This window comes from Pelodiscus sinensis, chromosome 2 (assembly GCF_052426305.1).
Source record: "Pelodiscus sinensis isolate ZL-2025 chromosome 2, ASM5242630v1, whole genome shotgun sequence".
In the NCBI taxonomy this organism is placed as follows: domain Eukaryota; kingdom Metazoa; phylum Chordata; order Testudines; family Trionychidae; genus Pelodiscus; species Pelodiscus sinensis.
Window position 1 is genome coordinate 24,120,180 of NC_143053.1, and position 21,733 is coordinate 24,141,912.

At 41.0% G+C, this 21,733-nt stretch overlaps 1 protein-coding gene across 3 annotated transcripts in view; it reads left to right on the forward strand.

The window, feature by feature from the left end:
* The window catches only part of ENPP2 (ectonucleotide pyrophosphatase/phosphodiesterase 2), a 97,587-nt gene extending 76,170 nt beyond the window's left edge, over positions 1-21,417 (forward strand). For all 3 annotated transcript variants that reach the window (XM_006130772.5, XM_006130770.5, XM_006130773.5), the window contains 10 exons: positions 2,412-2,499; positions 2,661-2,748; positions 4,443-4,615; positions 4,913-4,961; positions 6,833-6,969; positions 7,462-7,597; positions 9,281-9,358; positions 11,577-11,709; positions 13,689-13,845; positions 20,816-21,417. In XM_006130772.5, the coding sequence (XP_006130834.1) occupies positions 2,412-2,499; positions 2,661-2,748; positions 4,443-4,615; positions 4,913-4,961; positions 6,833-6,969; positions 7,462-7,597; positions 9,281-9,358; positions 11,577-11,709; positions 13,689-13,845; positions 20,816-20,986 (1,210 nt within the window). In that variant the 3' untranslated portion in view covers positions 20,987-21,417. The remainder of the gene's footprint in view (positions 1-2,411; positions 2,500-2,660; positions 2,749-4,442; positions 4,616-4,912; positions 4,962-6,832; positions 6,970-7,461; positions 7,598-9,280; positions 9,359-11,576; positions 11,710-13,688; positions 13,846-20,815) is intronic.
* Positions 21,418-21,733: the final 316 nt, after the last annotated feature.

Here is a 21,733-nt window from a genome sequence, read left to right on the forward strand (position 1 = left end):
TCAGAGGGGTAGCCGTGTTAGTCTATAAGGACCATTCATTAATGTAACTAACTCAAGTTACAAGATTCAACACTATTTCAGTTCTAGTTATAGGTCTGATTACTTTGCACTTTCAGTTTTAAGGACAAAAGCCAAATCTCTAAGGGTGTGTCTAGACTACACGGCTCCGTTGACGGAGCCATGTAGATGAGCTTACTTGGCAAAGGGAAATGAAGTGGCGATTTAAATAATCGCCGCTTCATTTACATCAAAATGGCCACTGCGCTGTGCTGATCAGCTGTTTGTGGGCACAGTGCGGCAGTCTAGACGGGGATCTGCCGATCCCAGAACCCTTCGTTGGCAGATCCTTTATGCCTCGTGAAAGGGCTCTTACCTGGTGTGTCAGACTCCTAGGCCACTCTTGGCCCGGTATAGTCCCTTGGAGGAATCCTCTTCACTGTGACAATCCTTCTTGGAGGTTCACTCTCTCCTGCGGGTTAAGTCCCCTCCACATCTTAAAACTGCACCTCCTCTGAGCCTGTGTGCATGTATGTGTGTTTGTCTCTTGACATGGGGCTCCCCAGGGCCTGCACTTCCAGAGGAAATAATGGGAAACCCTATTGTCTAAGTTGAGTGACTCACCACCAACGTAAAACAGAATGGTTGATTGAGGATCTGAACCCAGCATGGGAACTCTCAGGCTTTGTCTACACTGCAGAGTTTTTGAGCAAGAAGCCTTTTGCGCAAGAGTTCTTGCGCAAAAGCGCATTCAGACCTCAAAGTGCATCGCAAAAGCAATGTGCTTTTGTGCAAGAGAGCATCCACACTGCATGGACACTCTTGTGCAAGAAAGCTCTGATGGCCATCAGAGCACCTATGCTTTTTCCAATAGGGGTTTCTTGCGCAAAACCCCCTCTGGAGCTTCCACACCTGCCTTTTTGCGCAAGAGCTGTAGTACAAAATGGAGTTATTCCTCATGGGGAGAGGAATAACTCTATTGGCAAAAGCCCTTTGTTCTGTTGATTTTTTTTTTTCTTGTGCAAAAACGTACTTGAGGTATGGACGCTCCACCGGTTTTTGTGCAGAAACCCTGTAGTGTAGACATAGCCTCGGCCCTCAGAACAGTCCTCCCTCAATAAAGTCTCTACTGTGTCTAAGTAAGCCTTGGCTGTTCTCCCTCCCTGGTCCAGAAGCCCTCTCCTTCCAGCTCAGCATCCAGTATCATCAGCCCGAACATCTCCTCCCCTATTCTCTCTACCATCCTGGGTAAATAGGTCGCTGGGGCCCTCTTTCCTCTGTCCTTTGTTTCCCTTTGGCTGGAACTGGTTGGTCAGGTCAGCAGGGTCCTCTCAGGCCATTCTCTTCCTACTGGCCAGAACCAGCTGGCAGCCAAACTGGGGTTGGCCTCTTGGTCACCAGGTTGTGGGTCAAAGGGTCCCCCGTCTCCATGCAGTTGTCCTGGTGGTGGCTGCAAGGAGAGTCACACTTGGTCGTCTTCAACAACAAACCCTCTTTCATCACCTTTTTAAACATGCAGCACCCAGGAAAGCAGAGGCATACACAAACTATTCATGTAAAACACTACAAAAGTTCCCACTTCGTCACACCTGGGAATGGCAAGTTATCCAAAGCTAGTAATAGATGTTGCTGGTTATCCCATATGCATTGATTTCTTTTCAAGTACCTCTCAAAGAGAGGATGTTGCAAATTTAAATAGTGGCACAGTATTAAGTTTTATTATACCATCCATTGAAGCAGAGACCCTGTGTCTAAATAACACAGGAGGTGTTGGCAGGAGGTAATTCTGTTAAGATAACACAGGAGGTGTTGGCAGGAGGTAATTCTGTTAAGAACTGATGGCACAATACAGCCTATTACTAATACTGAGCAAAATTCACCGTTAAGTCTTTGGGAGCAGTGGGAAGGCCCAATGGCTGTCAGTCAAAAAAAAAAAAGTCACTTCCTTGGTCGAATATATTCAGTGCTGAGTGAGCATCATTGGGAAGGAGACATGAACGCCCATTTAACATTTTAATAAATTTCAAAATTAAAACATTTTATGTTGACAGTTTTCCAAAGAGGACCAAACATCCCCCTAGATTTTCATTTGGGTACTGTACTTATTTCTTGTTCAAACTGTTAATGCATTAATAGAACTGTCTGGTTCCACTTGGCTGGTGATAGTAGTTAGTGAACTGCTCTGGGATTGTTTTGGACAAAGCTGCTGTGTCAGCGTGAGATTACTTGATTCTTTTTGTGAATGAAGGCTGGGATTTTCAAACCCTGTAGAATTTAGGTGCCAAAATCCAGTCAGAGGCAGTTAGGCCCTAATTTACTGAAACTCCTTTTGAAAATGGCAGCCTGAATTTTAATCTTCTGAAACTGCATTATCAGTTCAGCAGTACTACTTATGCTTTTACATTTCAATGTAGGAAATCCATGGATGTTTATAAGAAACTATCAGGAAAATGCTTCTTCCATGGAGATCACGGATATGACAACAAGATCAATAGTATGCAGGTATATGCAGCAAACTAACCTTTTTGGGAGGGTAATGTAAGGAGGAGCGGGGGGAGGGGGGAGGAGGAGGAGGTGTATAAGGGGAGAAATTTTTAGTCTTGGACCCTTTTTTAAGAGTTAAAACAAACCTCTCTTCCCATGTGTGTCTCTCTTCTTTGAAGACTGTCTTTATAGGCTATGGGCCCACATTTAAGCACAAGACCAAAGTACCTCCATTTGAAAATATTGAACTTTACAACATTATGTGTGGTAAGCTACTCTGTTTCTAAAAATATATTCCTTTTACCAACAAAGCTTTCAGAGGTTGTTGTAGGCTTATGCTCAGGGTCACCACCTTCTCCCCCAGTACTGCACTACAGTATTGCTTGCTCTTTGGCTGGAAGGACAGAATGCTCAGAGGCCTGTGTTTGTTTTACTCCAACAATTGGCCAGTAAAGTACATTCACATTATGTTGCTGCTGGCAGCTCCTCAGATATCAAATACGGAGTCTAGTATGTCTGTTTTCCATGGGAGCAAGACTTGTCTCCAGAGAGAGCTTCTGCCCTGCATCCCACACATGGCAGCTAGGCCATTATTTTACCACTGTTGCGCTTCCTGTTGGTGGTATTTTATTTTCAGACCTCTTGCTGCAGCAATGAAGTAGAGAAGCTAAATATGCAATGCGTGATATCATTTTTATGATCTTGTTTTTAATTTTACAATACATCTTTCCATCTGGGGATTTCCAGAGAAGCTGCTGATATTAATTCATAACTGTGTGGTTAGTATTTGATCATTCCCATTTATAGCTGGGGAGGCTAATGCATCTCCCTTAAGTAACTGGTTTTGAGGTCTCTGAAGTCAATAGCTGAGTTGGAAATAGAACTAAGATGATTTTTAAAAAAATGTTGTGTCTAGTTTTAGCTAGACTGAGCTTCCTTTCAGATATGAAGCCTTCTAGAGATCACACTGGAACAGAACTGCCATTAGCACAGGTGCCTTTGTGCAAATAATTTAACAGCTCCTTATCTCTGTTCCCTCTTCTTCAAATGTGTGACACCATTTTCCTCTGTGCCAATGGTGTGACTTAATTAATGTTTGTACAGTCCCAGGAATTCCTGGATAAAAGATGCCAACAAAGTTTATGGGGATGTTGAAAGTTGTGTATCAGTTTGACTTTTAGTATTTTCAGGTTGATCGCACCATCAGGTTTTAACTAAGCATGCTGCAGGTTTGCCCTTTAAGCCGTTGATTCTTATTGGAACCACTAGGGATACATCTGCTCTGCAAATCCCTTCCATCCCAACCACTGGCAGCAAGTGTTAGAGTTCAGGTCAATTGACTTGGTTTCCAAGGCTTCATGATGGGGCTAAATATTGCAATGTAGATTTTTCCCACTTGGGTTCTGACTTTGCCCTCCTCCCCAGGTCTCGGTGTCTGAGTGTCCCAAGCCCTTTAGCGTGGACCCTGTGAGCCTGAGTCAGTTTCCTTGAACTCTGAGATTCACAGCTGCAGGTGTCATATTTCCCCTCCCCCTCACCACCATGTAAATGTGTCCATGGGGTTACTGTAACAAAAATGAGGAGTCCTCTGGCACCTTAGAAAGTAATAGATTGCCAAAGGACTCCTCATTGTTTTTGCAGAAAACACAGCAACCCCTCTGAGACTGTAATAGAAGCATTGAATATTATGAGCAGTTTCTCCATCAAGCTATAGTAATAAACCTTACTGTTCCTATTATGAAAAATACCAACCCTGCCTATTTGCCCAGCAGGCTTCCATGTTGTGAATAAAGGCTTCGCATTATTCTTTGGTTACATTAAAAATCTCTCTACTTTATGAGGTGCAAAGTAATTGTTGTCTTGTTTCTAGCCATGTAGGAAATGGGGGCTGTCTATTGATGTATATAGTGCAGTACCTTTACAGTTTTAGAAGCCTACTTCTATGTCTGATGTCTTGTCAGATCTGCTTGGATTAAAGCCCGCTCCTAATAACGGAACCCATGGAAGTTTAAATCACTTGCTGAGGAACAGTGCATATAAACCAACCCTGCCTGATGAAATTGCACGGCCGCTCTATCCTGTAGCTGCATTTTCTGCCTCTGAATATGATTTGGGCTGTACCTGCGATGACAAGGTAGACCCAAGGATTTATTCATACTAATGTCAATACAGATAATTGTCTTCGACGTTGGGGATATATTGCATGCTCTCACTTTAAGAGAAGGATCTAGCATTTCAGTATTCTTTTGATCCTGGGTGCTGTGAAGGGCCTATCATACCTGGAATGTTTAGTGTAATGTGTCCTTCTCAATCAGGCTGTTAGGGCCAGTATTACTTTGTTAAAGAAATAGTGAAAATGGGAAGTCAGAGAAGGCTCACTCCGATGGTTCAGCTGCTAATCTTTTTTCACTTTTTAAAATTTTTTATAAAGAACAAGTTGGATGAGCTCAATAAGCGCTTTCATATCAAAGGAACAGAAGGTAAGGAACATGGTGGTGAATAAAACATTTATTTTCTTAATTTTCAGTGATGGTTTACTAAATTTAAATCAGCATTCAAACTAAATAATATGAATGTTTTCTTTATATTGGTATTGTTATTTAATGACTATATTGGACAGCAAATCAACTTTTCTTACAACTCTATCAAATAGCACATGTAAGATATAAGTCTGTGGGCTAGACTCTCTAGGGTTGTGCAAATCACCTAGCCTGCTGCCCACTTTTGATTATTTTTCCTTACAATTTCCACCCTGACAAGGCAGCTTTAACTTCTGCTGACGACTCTGTGTGAACCATTCAATAGAAGCTGCCACTGGGATGTACTAAACCAATGTACCCTTGGTCACACCCAACCTTTGGACTGTTCTAGTCCTTTGGGAAGGAGGCTGTAGCTATTCTTTGCCATTGCAACCCCACTCTATACCAAGTTTGCTAACACAAACCCTGACTTTATTTAATATTTACCTATATAAGGATCCCATGGGACTATTCACACATGTAAATGTTTAACACAGGGATATTCTTACCAATATAAATGTGCAAGTTCCTTCTAGTATCTTGCTAAATTCCATTAGCCGTGTGTGTTAGCTTGAGATGGACCAACCTTCATAAACTTCTAGTCTATCAAATTTTGTAGGTTTTTTGGAATGGATCCTGAGTTATCTCCAGTCAGGCATTTATGGTGACTTTATTTACACTTTTGATAAATCTTTTCCTTTCCCTAATTCTAATAATACAGACAATTGGTGCAGGTCATTCTTAATAGATAAAAATTGTTCCTTGCCTTTTGCAAGTTTAATTGCTTTTCTATGGGTGATTATAAAACATAAGGCACTAAATAAAATTTAAGCCTGGCATTTTAAACTATCTTCAGTTCTGCTGCTATGCCTGTCACTAAACCAATGTCCACATGAAAAAATTTAACTATGTTCTCCCCTCTCCCCCACAGTGGAGTCTATCAGTAGTGCATGATAGGCATACTTCTACAGTTTTGGTTTAAACTAATTTGTGCTATTGGTTTGAAGGAATACTTCCTTCCGTACCCATTAAATAATGGGAACAATCTACAAGAGCCACAATACTAGCTGACCTCCTGAAACTGTGATATTTCTTTTTTTGTAACTTCTCAACATTTTGTCAATTTTCATTAGCATACTATAAATAAATTTGTTCTTGTATAAGTCTTTAGAAATTGGCTACTGTAAATTGTCTATATTTGTTAACTCAACATGGAACATTTGAATCATACTTACTTACTCTAAGAGAGCTGGCCAAAACTAAGGATTTCTGGATTGCAGGACATGTTGACATTTCATAATTTGGTTTCATTCTTAATCAGAACAAATTTTTTTCTTATCTCACAAACTGGAAATCTGCCCCTCCTCGTCCCCAAAAATCACTTTTTCAAGAAACACTGACGTGTGTGTTTCCAAAAAAGAAATAGACTCCCTGGTCTCCTAGATGCTGATTTAAATGGACATTTTTGTCAAGTTTCACCAATGCTATCTTGAGGGGCATGGTTCTGTATGCAGGGAGTCTAGCATCCAAACCAGGATAGAGCTGCAGATTGGTAGTTCCTCTGCTGACTCATGCCCCCCCCCCCCCAAACCTCTCAAGGCTATTCTGAATCTGAGCAGTTCCACTGACACTTTGTGTCCGGGGGAAGGATGGGATGAGAAGAATTTCTCTTTTTCATCCTTTTAAGCCTAACCTGTTTCTATAGTAGTCAGCTCAGTTATTTAGGCTGGATGCAACACAGGGGATTTGCCTGTTAAAGGAACATGTTTTGGATAAATTGATTCTGGCAGTGTGTCTTCATATAAGTTAATGTAGCTTCCTCCGATTTCTAGAGAAACATCTTCTGTATGGACGTCCTGCAGTACTTTATCGTACAAAGTACAATATCTTACATCACCAAGACTTTGAAAGTGGCTACAGTGAAACTTTCCTGATGCCCCTCTGGACATCGTACACTATTTCAAAACAGGTCCATTTCAGCTTTGCTTTTGAAAAATGTCATATAATATCACTGGTAGCTGTATTCCAGGAGTCTTAAAATTCCCTTTCCTACAGGGATTTTCCTGCTTTGAATCACGTAGATTTCCATTATAGAGAGCACTCTGCATAAAAAAGTGGAATTTCGAGGCTCAAGGACTGTGTATGCGGCTTCACCCAGGATTTGTTCCTCTGCATTATAATCAGCTAGTTTTATCAAGTTGTTTCCAGTGGAAATTCCTGTCCCTAGATTGCTGAAGTAGACTATCTCCGTGTCATGGAACAGTTTTTTTTACTATAGTGGTTGATGGATATATTTTATAGTAAAGAGGATCTTCCATCTTACCTGATGGCTATTAGAAATGATTATGCTTCAAATAACATTCTTCACTAATGGTAGATCTAAACAAGTCTCATGCTCTTGTTATTGACTTTTGTTGGGAATGATATTGACAGCTGGTTTCATGTGTGCCTTTCAATGCAGGCAGAGGTAACTGGTGTCCCCGAGCATCTGTCTAACTGTGTGAGGCCAGATCTGCGTATTTCTCCAGGAAACAGTCAGAGCTGCTCAGCCTATAGAGCAGATAAACAAATGACTTATGGATTCCTTTTTCCACCTCGTAAGTTTAAATAGAACGTGTGTAGAATATAAAGGAGATACTCTGCATGCTGTTACTTTTTATTCCTAGAGATTTTTTTATCTCATTTGCTAGGAAATTTTTTTTTATGTGAAAAAGGCACCATATCTGGAGGAGTTGAGAGCTTTTCAGTGTCACTGAAGAGATATTTGATAGCCGTACCATTACTAGTTTTTTCTTCTGGAGAGACTGTAATAAGCCAATGAAACAGTTAAATGTAATTCAGTTTTAAGTGCACATGATTTTTGACCACTGTATAAATTTTAGTTGGGTCCCTGCTTTTGAAAAGTTCGGTAACTCAAATATCCATTCAGCTAGTTAAACAGATCTGTTTATTATTAAAAAGATGGTGATTTGATCAGTCCAGGGTACATATGAGGGAAGAAGATGTCTGAAAATAAAGGGCTCTTGTCTAACAAAGATGAGACAAGATCCTAGTAGTTAGAAGTTAAATTGGAAACTTGACAAAACTTGACTGGAATTAAGATACAATTAATTAATTTACTCTGATTGTTCTAAGAACACTTATAAGATAGTCTAAAATTCTATAAACTGACCTCATGCCAAACCAAGGCCAAAGATCAGTGTTCCTTTCTGGACTTAAAATCACTGGATATGAAATGAGATGATCAGATCAAATACTGTTCGACTCATTTGAAATCTGGCATGTATTGTGTATGCAGTAACGATGAAGGAGGGGGGTTGAGCCTGAGCTGGAAAAATTTGATATTCTTCTTCTTGCATTCAATGCACCTACACCAATATACACCAGTTGAACATCTGGCCAAAAATCTTCAATTCAGAATGTTAGAGAAACACAGCTACTATCTGAATTTTTTTGTCACAGACAAAATTGTTTAGTCTGGAAACTTAACGAGACTATATTTCTGCCTGTCTGTAAAGAGAGATCAGGATTTTCTCACGCATGTTGACTTGCTTACCATTGCTTCAGTCTCTGCGAGGACAGGTGTATATGCTAGTCAGAATTAATGCCTGAGCAGACAGTTGCAGCCTGGTGGGATGACTTCTTCCTCTTTGATTTATTAAAGAAAGGGTTGAAATAGTCTAACCGAAAAAAAAAAATTAAAAACAAATCAATCAATCAATCAATGGTCCTGCAGCATCTTAGAGACTAACAAAAAATGTAGACAGTATCATGAGCTTTTGTGGACACAACCATCTAAAAAAATGGGTTGTGCCCACAAAAACTCTAAGATGCTACAGGACCATTCATTGTTTTTTAACTTCCAAGACAGAATAGAAACTGTTCAGAAAAAAAAAAAAATCAAGAAATGATCTTCCCACTGCTGTTAATTGCATAAAGTACACACTGCTTTTTAAAACTAACACGGCTACTTCTCTGTCTTGGAAGTGTGAGCCCTCCCACCCCCCACACACACCACAGTGATCACACCTCCTGAGAATGAGAAAAATAGAAATAAATTTAGCTGGTGGAAGTTTGCAACTAGGACCTATGTCATGCAAAATACCAAAAAATTGTTTAACTTAATTCAGTCATCTCATTATAGAATTCAGAGTCTCATTTAGAAGGTCATCTTTCTTTTGATTACTACCTGCAGTTGTTTAGTTAATTTATTTTCCTTGAATCTCTGAAATTATCCCTAGGAACTGTCACATTAACACGTCTTATTCTATGACTTTCAGAATTAAGTTCCTCTGCGGAAGCTAAATATGACGCCTTTCTAATAACAAATATCATTCCTATGTATCCTGCCTTCAAAAGTAAGTATGCTTGTGCATTTACAGCTGATTCTGCGCACTGCTTAACGAACTGGTATGGATATCTTTCAAAAATTACGTTACTACTGAACTGTAGAATGAGCTGATATAGAGGTTTAGTGGGTAAATTTCAGCTGGCCTCTGTTAATACCTTGTACAGGAATATAGTTGTACCAAATTGATTCATCACAGATGGCACTAAATGCATCTAAACAAATACATCTTTGCTTTATTTTTTTTGCTTTCTAGTTTTGGTGGATTGTAGCAAACTTTTAGGCTCTTCTGGTGGCATTTCTGGCTTGGCTGACAGCAGAAAGTCTTGGAAGAGGCTCAGGAAACAACTCTTGTGAGATTTCCTACCCAAATTCTAGACCAAGGAGTTTGGCTAAACCTCAAAATTCTGAGATCCTTTTCAAACCGGAGGGGAGGGTATTAGCAAGTAGTGATATACTTAAGGCACTTTGACAAAGGTGACAGAATGACAGTTACCTGACCAAGCAGTGGACTGATTACCTACTCTGAAATCATGATTTCTTAAAATGCTGTTTCCAGGAATATAATCATAGGACCAAACAACCATAAATTGCTTGTATTGTGGTATAATTTTTTTAAATCGTAAGTTGATATTGACATCCCTAACAACTGACAGGTTTCTCCAATGGAAAAGTTGATACTGCAGAAATCATGATTACTATCTGAAGTATGCACGTTCTGTACAGAGGGAGAAGGTCCCTGTAAAGAGATTTAAAAATTAATAGTAAGGGAAAATAGAGGCCGTATGAGTGAACAGCTCATTAATTTAAAACATTACAATGGGCTTTGGTTAGGTACAATTCCTATTAGTTCCTTTCTTTTACCTTTTTAATATATTTAGATCTCTGTTCCATCTTTTATAAGTGAAGATACTTAGATTAAGGGAAGAAGAATGTTGATATCTTGTCTGGTATGACAATCTGTCTACATCCTTCAGAAGACACTGGTCTTCCGTAATAGGTCTCAGTATAACTAAGTCATTGCAGTTACAGAAATTAAAACAATTGATATATGAGGAAACTTACCTGAAAATAATGTGCCTTTCATGCTCTTTTAGATAGGACCTTCTTTAATTGCATAACAAAACTTATAATCTCTAATGACAGCATCACTGAAACGTTGTGCTGTTTGAGGGGGAGGGGAATAGCATTGATGCAAATAGATACTAAAAACACAACTGGAATGCTTGCAAATAGCCAACGACATTGAAAGCCTGTGTGTGAATACTCAGTTCTACTGCTAGGGAAGGAACAGCAAGCTGTCTGTATAAGGTCTATTACAATGCCAGCCTTAGAATGGCACTGTGCGTTTCATTTATCGCTCATCAGAAAAAAAATGAATACAGCACAAAGAAATCTAACAAACTTCCTCTAGAGCAATGGTTCAGGAGCTAAATTACTGATCAGCATTACCCAAAAGAACCATAGTAGCATGAATTCATTGTCTCTGTCTGTCACTCTCTCTCAGCAAAATGACTGACCGAATATTATTTTATCAGTTACAATTGGTTATTAATAACATAGTAAAAGTGACCATGCATTGGAAAATCATTACTGATTGCCTACTTTGAAGTCCAGAGAAGAAAGGCAAAAGTGATGAAAGGTCTCAAACATGATCTGTGAGGGCAGATTGAAAGGACTGGATTTGTGTATTCTGGGGGGGGGGGGGGGGGGGAGAGAATGAGAGGGGACATAAAGTTTGAAGTACATAAAAAGTAGTTATAAGGAGGATGGGGGGAAATTATTCTCAGTCTTTGAGAACTGAGAGAAGCAGTGGGCTTAAATTGAAGCAAGGATGGTCAAAGTCTAAATTTCTTGGTCAAGGTATAGTCAAGATCCAGACTTCAGAGAAAATAATTAAAAACTCTAACAATAATTGATAAGTAAATAAAAAGATTTTGGGGTCCATTCAAAAGCATTTGATGGTTCAGATTTGGCTCACGGTTTATCGGTTGCTATACCTGGTCTAAATAATATTTAGTCCTGCATGAGTGCAGGGGACTTGACTATATGACCTCTCAAGGTCCCTTCCAGTCTTGCGATTCTGTGCTTCTACAATAATGCCTTTGATAGCTGCATGCATGATATGAATGACAACTATCTGGCTTTTTTATCCTTGCAAGAAAAGCGCATCTAGAAACTCGTAAGCATTGTTTGCTCACTGAAGTTAATCTTGTTTCTTTGCACAGAGGTATGGAATTATTTTCAAAGGGTTTTGGTGAAGAGGTATGCAACTGAACGGAATGGTGTAAATGTCATAAGTGGACCCATCTTTGATTATGACTACGATGGTTTACATGACACACCAGAAAAGATAAAACAGTAAGAGTTTATATTTAAATGCATTAACTGTTCTTACTGACTATCTAGCAAGACAGCATTTCCCAGTTGCTATTTGAGCTTAAGGTACAAAGTGCTAACTTGTTAAAACTAAGAATCGGGTTCCTTGAAGGCAATAAATTTGCTGGTTAGTGCGATCTGGTAAGGATACGTTTCTTGATTCTTGCATATCTTGCTAAAAGGAAGATTCTCAGGACTAAATACTTTTATGGGTGTGGATTAAAAAGTAATTCACTCTGTTCCAGATAACAGCAATGGAACTACCCATTATCAGAGAATTCCCTACCTTGTGGTGTTTATATTCTGAGAGGGAGTGTTCATTCATCCTTCCTAAGATGGCAACTTTGATTTATGTTTCAGGGAACATCAGTAACTACTATAATTTATTATACCTTTTACTTTGTAAGAGTGGAGCAAATTCTGCTTGCAATGCAATGCTAAGGACAATAGGGTTATTGAGTTAAATACATAAATCTTCCCCCCCCCCCCCCCCCAAAAAAAAAGAGAGGGGTGGGTTGTTTCTGTGGCTCCTTAGAAACAAATAGATTTATTAGGGCATAAGCTTTTGTAGGCAAAACCCTCTTCATCGGATGAACTGGAATGGAAGTTACAGAAGCAGGAGTGTGTATGTATGTATGTGTATATATATAAGGGAGAAGTTGCTTATGTTAATGAAGCTAATGAAGGCAGTGTGGAACTGGGTCATTCACAGCATTCGGTTTGGAGATCTGAATATCCAGAGAAGGGAAATGGTCTTTTCAGTGCAGATCTTTATCCAATCCTAAATGGATACTGTTTAATTCACAAATGAATTCCAGTTCAGTTGTCTCCCTTTGTAATCAGTTTTTTAAAGTCTTGTGTAGAAGGATGGCTGCTTCCATCTAGTTCAGTCAGATGCCACTGGAATTCATATGGGAATTGAGTGAAATTCTATGGACTGTTATGTAGGAGCAAAGAGAAAGTAAGGGACAGCCATGATAGGCCCTTGTTGAAGCCCCAGCTCCTGGAGTCATGTTATTACATTAGAATCCCAATATTCATTTTTAAAAAGCATGTTTGTAGCTCTCATGGTTTCAAAGAAAATCTTGTGATGCTTGTGCAACTGCGGCAATATCTGCTTTCCTTAGTTAGCAGGTATCCAGAAATAATAGGTTTGAATGGCAGAGGTGAAACTTTTATCAGGCCCTGTCAATGCCACTGCAACAGAGAGGTCTATATGGACACCTTCTGACAATACAATCTATGAATAATATCAGTGACTGATTGGACAATTCTGGTGGGGTCCAGGAACAACCGGAGGGTGAAGGCATTCCAGCCTTATCCCTCATTGCAGAGCCTGACATTAAGGTAGAGCTGCTGTGCTCACTTGAAGATTTCTTAGGTATTAAAGTAATTCTCCTTCCTGAAGAGTCCAGAATCTGGACCCCAATATTGATTAATTGTGCTCTTTGCTTGGTTTCTGGTCTGTATTGAAGCCCTGTAAATAGGATCAGTGGGTAACAAGAATTAATTGTAGGATGTTTCAAATGTAATCAGACTATGCAGAAATTGGAGCCTCTTAGCCCTGGTCTATACTAGGGAATTATTTTGAAATAGTCCCCTTTATTTTGAAATAATAAGCAGAGTGTCCACACTACCAAGCCTGTTATTTTGAAATAATGGGCTGGTTATTTTGAAATCTGTACTCCTGCTTTCCTCAAGGAATAAGTTTATTTCAAAACAGTTATTTCGGGAGTTATTTTGAATTTAGCTATTTTGAAATAATTTCCTAGTGTAGACGTGCCGTTTGTGACTTCTGTACCTTCATTTACTCACATTCTAACCTAAGAGGACACCTGTCTGTGAAGATGGAAATGAGTACTTTGACAACACTCCGTACAAATAGCATTTCACAGGAATGTCTTATCTAGGAGTACACTTATCAGTTTTTGCTAAATGTTTGTGTTGCATTTTCTACCTAGGTACGTGGAAGGCAGTTCAGTTCCAGTTCCAACTCATTACTACAGTATCATAACTAGCTGTTTAGATTTCACTCAGCCTGCTGATAAATGTGATGGACCACTCTCTGTTCTTTCATACATATTTCCCCACCGTCCTGACAATGAAGAGAGCTGCAATGTAAGTTCAAATAGGCCCTGCTATATTAGTTTCCATAACTAGTTTGTCTGGCCATGGCTATGAGTAAAATTAGTGATTCACTCTAGCTTTTAAACAAATATTATTGAACACTTAACAAAAATTTAAACCAAAATGTCTTGCTTGTAATGAATTGATGGCAAAACTGGAAAAGAACTTGGGACTGCTATCTTTAAAAATATATTTTGTGTTACACGTGAAAATGGCTAGATGTGATATGTAGATGCAATGATTTGGCAGCACAGTAAATAACTTATAGGGTCATAACATATGGCAGAACTTTTAATGAAGTCATCTTGGAGCTGCACAGCTAGACAAGTTCAATATAAAGGCTGACAATCAGATGTTTTTGTGAAGGGGCTGTTGTGAAATTCAGCTTTACATCCTTATAATGTCTGCCTGCCATGGTGTTCCAGGTGACTCCTCATACAACATAGTTATTACTTAAACACAACAGCAGCAAAGAGATGCTCTACCTGTTCCTGAGTTTTCCTGGGGCCAAAAGACTTTTTCTCTCTTAGATCAGAGGTACAACTGTTTATAGTTGCAGTAACCTGGAAAATACAGTGGACCCAGTCTGTATAAGGCTTTTAGATGTTAACATCTGAATGTTTAAACATGGTCCAAACACCAGGAGAGCCAGTGCACAGAACAAAGCAGTGGAATACTACATTCTGTGTTAGAAATTTTTCCACGTGGGTTCTTCTCTATAGGCTGCTTTGTTTCCCAAGTCAAAATATTTATGGTGCATTTAGTATTGATACACAAAGCCAGAGCTCCTGTTCCAGGTACCAAGTAGGAGTAATTTTTCCAACTCCACCCACAATATGCTTAGAACACTGTCCTCCTTATCTATCAAGCACCTTTACCGTGAGTCAAGCTCCAGCTTCTACGCTCTTCTAGTTTCACTGCTTCCTACACCTCTGCTCTGATTTATTCCTGTACCCACTCCTTCTTTGGCACACACATCTTGTTTCATGTGTACTGTAGGCCTTAGCCTTTCTGCTAATATTCACTGCTTTGTCAAGGAAGTTAATAAAGAACCATTCTACTTTTTTTTAACTGAATTATTTAGAGAAAATGTAATTCGGCAAAAGGGTGTTCATCCTGATCACTGTATCAGATGTGTCCTTGAACCATGGTATTCCATCTGATTCAAATGACAGTTGGCCGTGTCCAACTTCCCATTCTATAGGTATGGGTGAACAGTGTAGGGTAAAAGAAGTAATATCCTTAACCTCTCCAAAAAAAATTTCTGAGATTTTAAAAAAATGGTCTCTTTTCCCAGCTTACTTCCTCCCCGGCCTTTATCTCTCTGTGTTCTTGTGTTCTAGTCGGAACTGAAAGATGACCTACACAAATTTTATGAATTAAACCTCACAGCAGCCATGTGCAATACAGTTGTTGTATCCCCATTTTGTCAATGCAGAAACTGAGGTGCAGAGCAGTTAATTGACTTTTTCAGGTTCACACAGATGGTCTATAAAAGAACTTAGAATAGATCCTAACGCAGTCCTGTGATATGCTACGTCACTATCCTTTTCTAGAATTACTAGCATATTTTAGGTCTTCCCAATGGTCTAAAAATTGAGCTTCATAATCTAACAATGTTTCTGTTTGAGCTTTGTCCCTTTAATTTAGAATACAGAGTATGACTTCCAGTTTAGAAGACTGAACATTTAAAAACTAAGAAGGCAGATTAACTTTTCACGAGTAAATTTGTTACACATTTGCATAGTAGAGAGATTTCAGAAGACTGGAAAGGGTCACACACAGTGCCCATCTATAAAAAGGGAAATGAGAACAACTCAGGAAACTACAGACCAGTCAGTTTAACTTCTGTGTCAGGAAAGATAATGGAGTAGGTAATTAAGGAATTCATTTGCAAACATCTTGAAGAAAATAAGGTGATAGGGAACAGCCAGCATGGATTTGTAAAGAACAAATCCTATCAAACCAATCTGATAGCTTTGTTTAATAGGATAACAAAACTTGTGGATAAAGGAGAAGTGGTGGACTGGTATACCTAGACTTTAGTAAGGCGTTTGATATGATCTCGCATGACCTTCTTATCAATAATCTAGGCAAATACAACCTAGATGGGACTACTATAAGGGGGTGCATAACTGGCTGGGTAACCTTTCTCAGAGAGTAGTTATTAACAGTTCAGTCATACTGGAGGGGCATAACAAGCGGGGTTCCACAGGGGTCTGTTTTGGGGCTGGCTCTGTTCAATATCTTCATCAACGATTTAGATGATGCAATAGAGAGTACACTTATTAAATTTGCAATTGATACCAAACTGGGAGGGGTTGCAAGTGCTTTGGAGGGTAAGGTCATAATTCAAAATGATCTGGACAAACTGGAGAAATGGTCTGAGGTAAATACTATGAAGTTTAATAGGACAAATGCAAAGTACTCCACTTAGGAAGGAACAGTCAGTTTCACACATACAGAATGGGGAAGTGACTGTCTAGGAAGGAGTACTGCAGAATGAGATCTCGGAGTCACAGTGGACCACAAGCTAAATATGAGTCAACAGTGTGACACGGTTGCAAAAAAAGCAAACTTGATTCTGGGATGCATTAATAGGAGTGTTGTGAGCAACTCATGAGAAGTCATTCTTCTGCTCTGCACTGATTAGGCCTCAGTTGGAGTATTGTGTCCAGTTCTGGGCACCATGTTTCAAGAAAGATGTGGAGAAATTGAAGAAAGTCCAGAGAAGAGCAACAAAAATGATTAAAGGTCTAGGGAACATAAGCTATGAGGGAAGGCTGAAGGAATTGGGCTTGTTTAGTTGGGGAAGGAGAAGATGAGAGGGGACACAATAGCAGTTTTCTGGTATTTAAAAGGGTGTCAGAGGGAGGAGGGGAGAAAATTGTTCTTGGCCTCTGATAGGACAAGAAGCAATGGGGTTTAAATTGCAGTAAGGGAGTTTAGGTTGGACATTAGGAAAAACTTTGTCAGGGTGGTTAATTACTGGAATTAATTGCCTAAGGAGGTTGTGGAATCTTCATCACTGGAGATATTTAAGAGCAGGTTCGACAGACCTCTATCAAGGATGATGTAGATTGTTCTTGGTCCTGCCATGAGAGCATGCAACTGGACTTGATGATCTCTTGAGGTGCCTTCCAGTTATAGTATTCTATAGCATCAAAGTTGATACTGTAGAATTCTATAGTTGATCTCCAGACTTGAGCAAACTGCCAAGCAGGGAATTTCCTGTTTTTGTGTATTGCCATGCTGGATTCACTGAGTTCTTGTAAAATAAGTAGGGCGTTTTTTTCTTTTTGTTTTGTACTTTATCTAGATTTGTCTTACAGACAAATTTATCTAGATTTTAGTCTAGTTTTCTATGGGCGCACAGAGCTAAAAGTGAAATAGTTTTGTCTTTGAAAAAAATAGCAAATCAAAACAGACTGGCATGGAGTCCTAGAGATGTACTTTAGAACCCTGCTTTGTAACTTATTCATTGCTTCACCCCTCTCACTTACTGGCTGTCATGACCCACCCACAAACCTGGCCTCTTGTGTATCTGATATTTTTTGGTCATACAATCATAGAAGATTGATTTTGCTCAAAGCAGGACCAACCCCAACTAAATTGTCCCAGCCAGGGCTTTGTCAAACTGGGACTTTAAAAACCTCTAAGGATGGAGATTCCAGCACCTCCCTAGGCAGTGCTTTTTTGTGATGGTACACCCTGGGACAGTGTACCGGCACCTGTTTTCTCTGCATAATTTAAAGGGGCGGAAGCTGGGCAGCTCTTAAAGGGGCCGCAAATCCCCCCCCCCCCCCCCCCCCCAGAGTACCAGCACCATTTTTTCTTACAAAAAAAACACTGTCCCTAGATAACCCATTCTAGTGCTTCACGCCCCCCCAGTGAAATAGTATTTCCTAATATCCAACCTAGACCTCCCATGCTGCAACATGAAACCATTTCTCCTTGTTCTGTCATTTGCCACCACTGAAAACTGCTTTGCTTATGGCCACCCTCAGCTCTGCCCTGCCAAGTGCTCCCCCCACTGTAGGTCAAAGTCACTCCTCCCCAGCAGGTGACTGCCCCCAACCTTCCACACCTCAGCATGGGGGAGAGGGTGGATGGGCAGCATGCAGCCCTGGCTTTGGCAGGGCTGAATCCCAGACAGCCCTGGGGGAGATGCAGGGGGTGGAGGCTGAGGATGCAATGTGGGCAGAGCAGGGCTGGCAGTTTGGGACGTCACTGCCTTCCTCTGCCTCTCATGGCCTAGCTCCATCTTCTTTGGGAACCCTCTCCCTCTTTTCAGGCAATTGACGGCTTCTCACTCGATCCTCTCACTTTTCTCTTCTGTTGACTAAATAAGCCCAGTTCCCACCATCTCTCTTCATAAGTCACGTGTCCCAACCCCCTGATCGTTTTTCTTGCCCTCCACTGGACTCTCTCTAATTTGCCCACATCTTTTCTGGGGCGGAGCGGGGAGAAACTGGGCACAATCCTCCAGATGTGGCCTTACCAGTGCTGGGAGGAATAATTGCTTCCTTGGATCTGCTGGCTATGCTCCTACTAATGCAGCCCAATATGCCGTTAGCCTTTTTGACAACAAGGGCGCACATTGTTAACTCATATCCAGCTTCTCATCTATGTAATCCCCAGATCCTTTTCTGCACAATTGCTGCCTAGCAAGTCGGTCCCCAGCCTGTAGCAGCACATGAGTCTTCCATCCACAGTGCAGGACTCTGCTCTTGTGCTTGCTGAACACCATCCGATTTCTTTGGCCCAATCCTCCGATTTATCTAGGTCGCTTTGGACCCTATCCCTACCCTCCATGTCTAGCTCTTTTTCCCCCCGGGGAGATTATATAAGGTCCCTCTTCAAAGGTTCTTAAACAGTTAAGTTTCTTACAGGTACTGTTGCATGGAACCCCCCCGGGGGGGGGGGGGGGAGTCCTTGGAGCAGGGGGAGGGCGGGTGCTCAGGGCAGAGTTATGTATGTGGCAGGGGGTAGCAGGAGTCATGACAGGAGCTTGGGTGAGGAGGAGCTCTGGTCAGGAGGCTGGGAGTGTTCAGTAGTCAGGATTGGGGGTGAGGAGAGGCTCGCGGGGGGTGCAGGAGTCAGGGCAGCGAGCTGAGGGCATGGGGGGCTCAGGGCAGAGGGCTGGGTGTATATGGGTGAGTGTAGGGGAGCAAGGGCACCATGGGGAGGGGTGTCACTGCAGCTGCACATACTAGCTTGCTGCTGCTCTGTGTCCCTTGACTGTCAGGGAATGAGGGGAAATTGCTCAGCGTGCTGCATACTTCTCACTCCTAGCTGCCCAGGAGAGGGGTAGAGGAGAAATCAATGCAGGTGGTGCGTGTGTCGGCCCTCGCTTCCTGACAGGGGAAGCAGAGCAGCAGCAACCAAGTGCATAGGGGGAGGCAGGGGTTCCCAACTTGTGGTCCACGGACCCCTGGTGGTCTGTGATGGTACTGTAGGGGGTCTGCAGAAAGTTTAGGAAAGGAAAAGAAAAGTAAGAATCAGGCCCACCACAGAACTAGGACCTTCCACCAGGCAATTCTCGCCCAGGGCTTGCCATTCATGCCTGACTACATGCACACTGCCTCCCACTCTCGGGATGCAATCTTGATACCCCAGGGGGCACCATCCATCCATCCTCCCACTGCCAGCTGCACTGCCATTTACGCTCCAGTCTTCCCTCCTCCCAGTCCCGTGGTGGGCTCAATCCTTACTCCCCTCCCCCCTTCCTCCAGGGCTCCGTGCCCAGCAAAGGGTGGAGTGCCAGGGGCAGGAGCTGCCTTTGTCCACAAGAGCCCTCTTGCCGTATCCTCTGTGGATGGGCAGGGGAAGGATGGGGTGGGAGCTCGGGACATGCTGGCTGCTGCTTCCCACCACTCCCCTTGGAGAGTCTGTAAAATTTTAACAGATTGAAAAGGAATTCAGATGCTCGAAAAGTTTGGAAACCACTGGCCTAAGGGAATACATAATAGATATCTATAAAATCATGACCGGAGAAAGTAAATAAGTATTATGTATCACTTCCCATAAAGAAGTAGGATCACCACATGAAATTAATAGGTAGCGGGTTTCAGACAAACAAAAGTGACACAGTACACAGTCAACCTTTGGCACTCCTTGCCAGAGGATACTGTGAAGTCCATGATTATAACAGGATTCAAACAAGAATTAGATTAGTTCATGGAGAATAGGTCCATCAATGGCTATTAACCAGGAAGAACGGGGATGGTGTCCCTAACCTTAATTTTGACAGAAGCTGAGAATGGGCAACTAGCAGTGATTATCTTTTGTGTATGTTCCCTCTGAAGCATCTGGTATTGACCACCTTTGGAAGATAGTATACTGAGTTAGATGCACCATTGGTCTTGACCCAGTATGACCGTTCTTGGACAAGTTGGGCTAGTTATGTGGAAGGGTGGCATATGATGCTGGATGTCACTATTTTTCTTAGTGAGGATTTGTGGAAGATTAAAAGAGTACAGTGGCATTTTTAACTAGATGAGGCAAGGATGTGCTGGTCATGTCAGAATGACGCTGGGGCTTAAGTTTGTGATAAAGGTTCAAAGCCTAACTAGGGCTAGACCTTAGTTAGACAATATAATGCCAAAACTGCAAGCTGCTTTCATGCAATTGTTACAAAATGACAAATATTGAGTGAACAACAGATTTCCTAGTAGTGCCCCTGTCTTTTCTCACCAAGAGATCTACAACTATTCATTCTCAGGTAACTTCAATTCTTATAAAAAATATTTTGGCCATGTTTGAATCAAAATCCTAAAATTAAGATCTGACCCAAAACTATACCTCCCCCCATCTTTCATTTACCAGTAATTGACTTTGAATAGAAGAGCATGTGAATATGTTGTGTGTGATGGAGCTAGCTAATTAGGAAAGGTGGAACACACTTTCAAAAAGAGGTCAGATTCTGCATGAAAATTAAATCCAGTTGTATTCATTTCAGAGTGCAGAGGAAGAATCCAGATGGGTTGAAGATCTCCTGAAGATGCACACTGCCCGAGTGCGTGACATTGAACAGCTTACGAGCTTGGACTTCTTCCGAAAGACCAGCCGAAGTTACACAGAAATTCTCTCCCTAAAGACATATCTGCATACATTTGAAAGTGAAATTTAACTTTCTAATTTTACTCAGCGCATCCTTTTATCAACTGGTGTATATTTTTATATTGTTTTTATATTTATTAATTTGAAACCAGGATATTAAAAATATTAGTATTTTAATCCTGTATCAAATCTTAAATATTAAGCCTTTATGACAGTTGTTTTGTTTCTCTAATGTTTAATATAAGTTTGGGGTTTTAGTGTGCTTACAATACTGCAGCTTGCATCCCTAGTCAGTTTTAAGTGGTGCTGCAGAATCGATACTTGCATTGAGGAAATATTAATTTTTCCAGTGCTCCTTTGCCATGTTTGTAGTCCTGTACTGTGTATCAAAATACTGAACATGTAAAATTACATTAATTTACTGTTAACTATGTGACAGACATATTTAAACCCTATAGACAAAAATGAATCTTAAATATAATAAACCACACATTCAGTTTTTTAATGTCTTACTTTGCTTTCCTTTCAGAGGATAGTTGAGTTACCTGGAAGCTGAGTGCTTCAGGCTTAATGCTGGCGCCAATTTGTCAGGCTTGCAAGTGTGGTTCTGATGTCTGAAGTTACTCTGAATCCAGGGCAGAAGTGGGCAAAATACAGCCTGTGGGGCCGGATCTAGCTGTCAAAGTATCACATATGGCCTACCACTGTCCTGTGGCCCAGTGGATGCTTCAGGCAGCTGCCATACCCCGGGGGCCATGTGCTCACAGTCTGCTGCTCGCCCCGGTGGATGGGGGAGCTGTACATGATGCCATTGCCC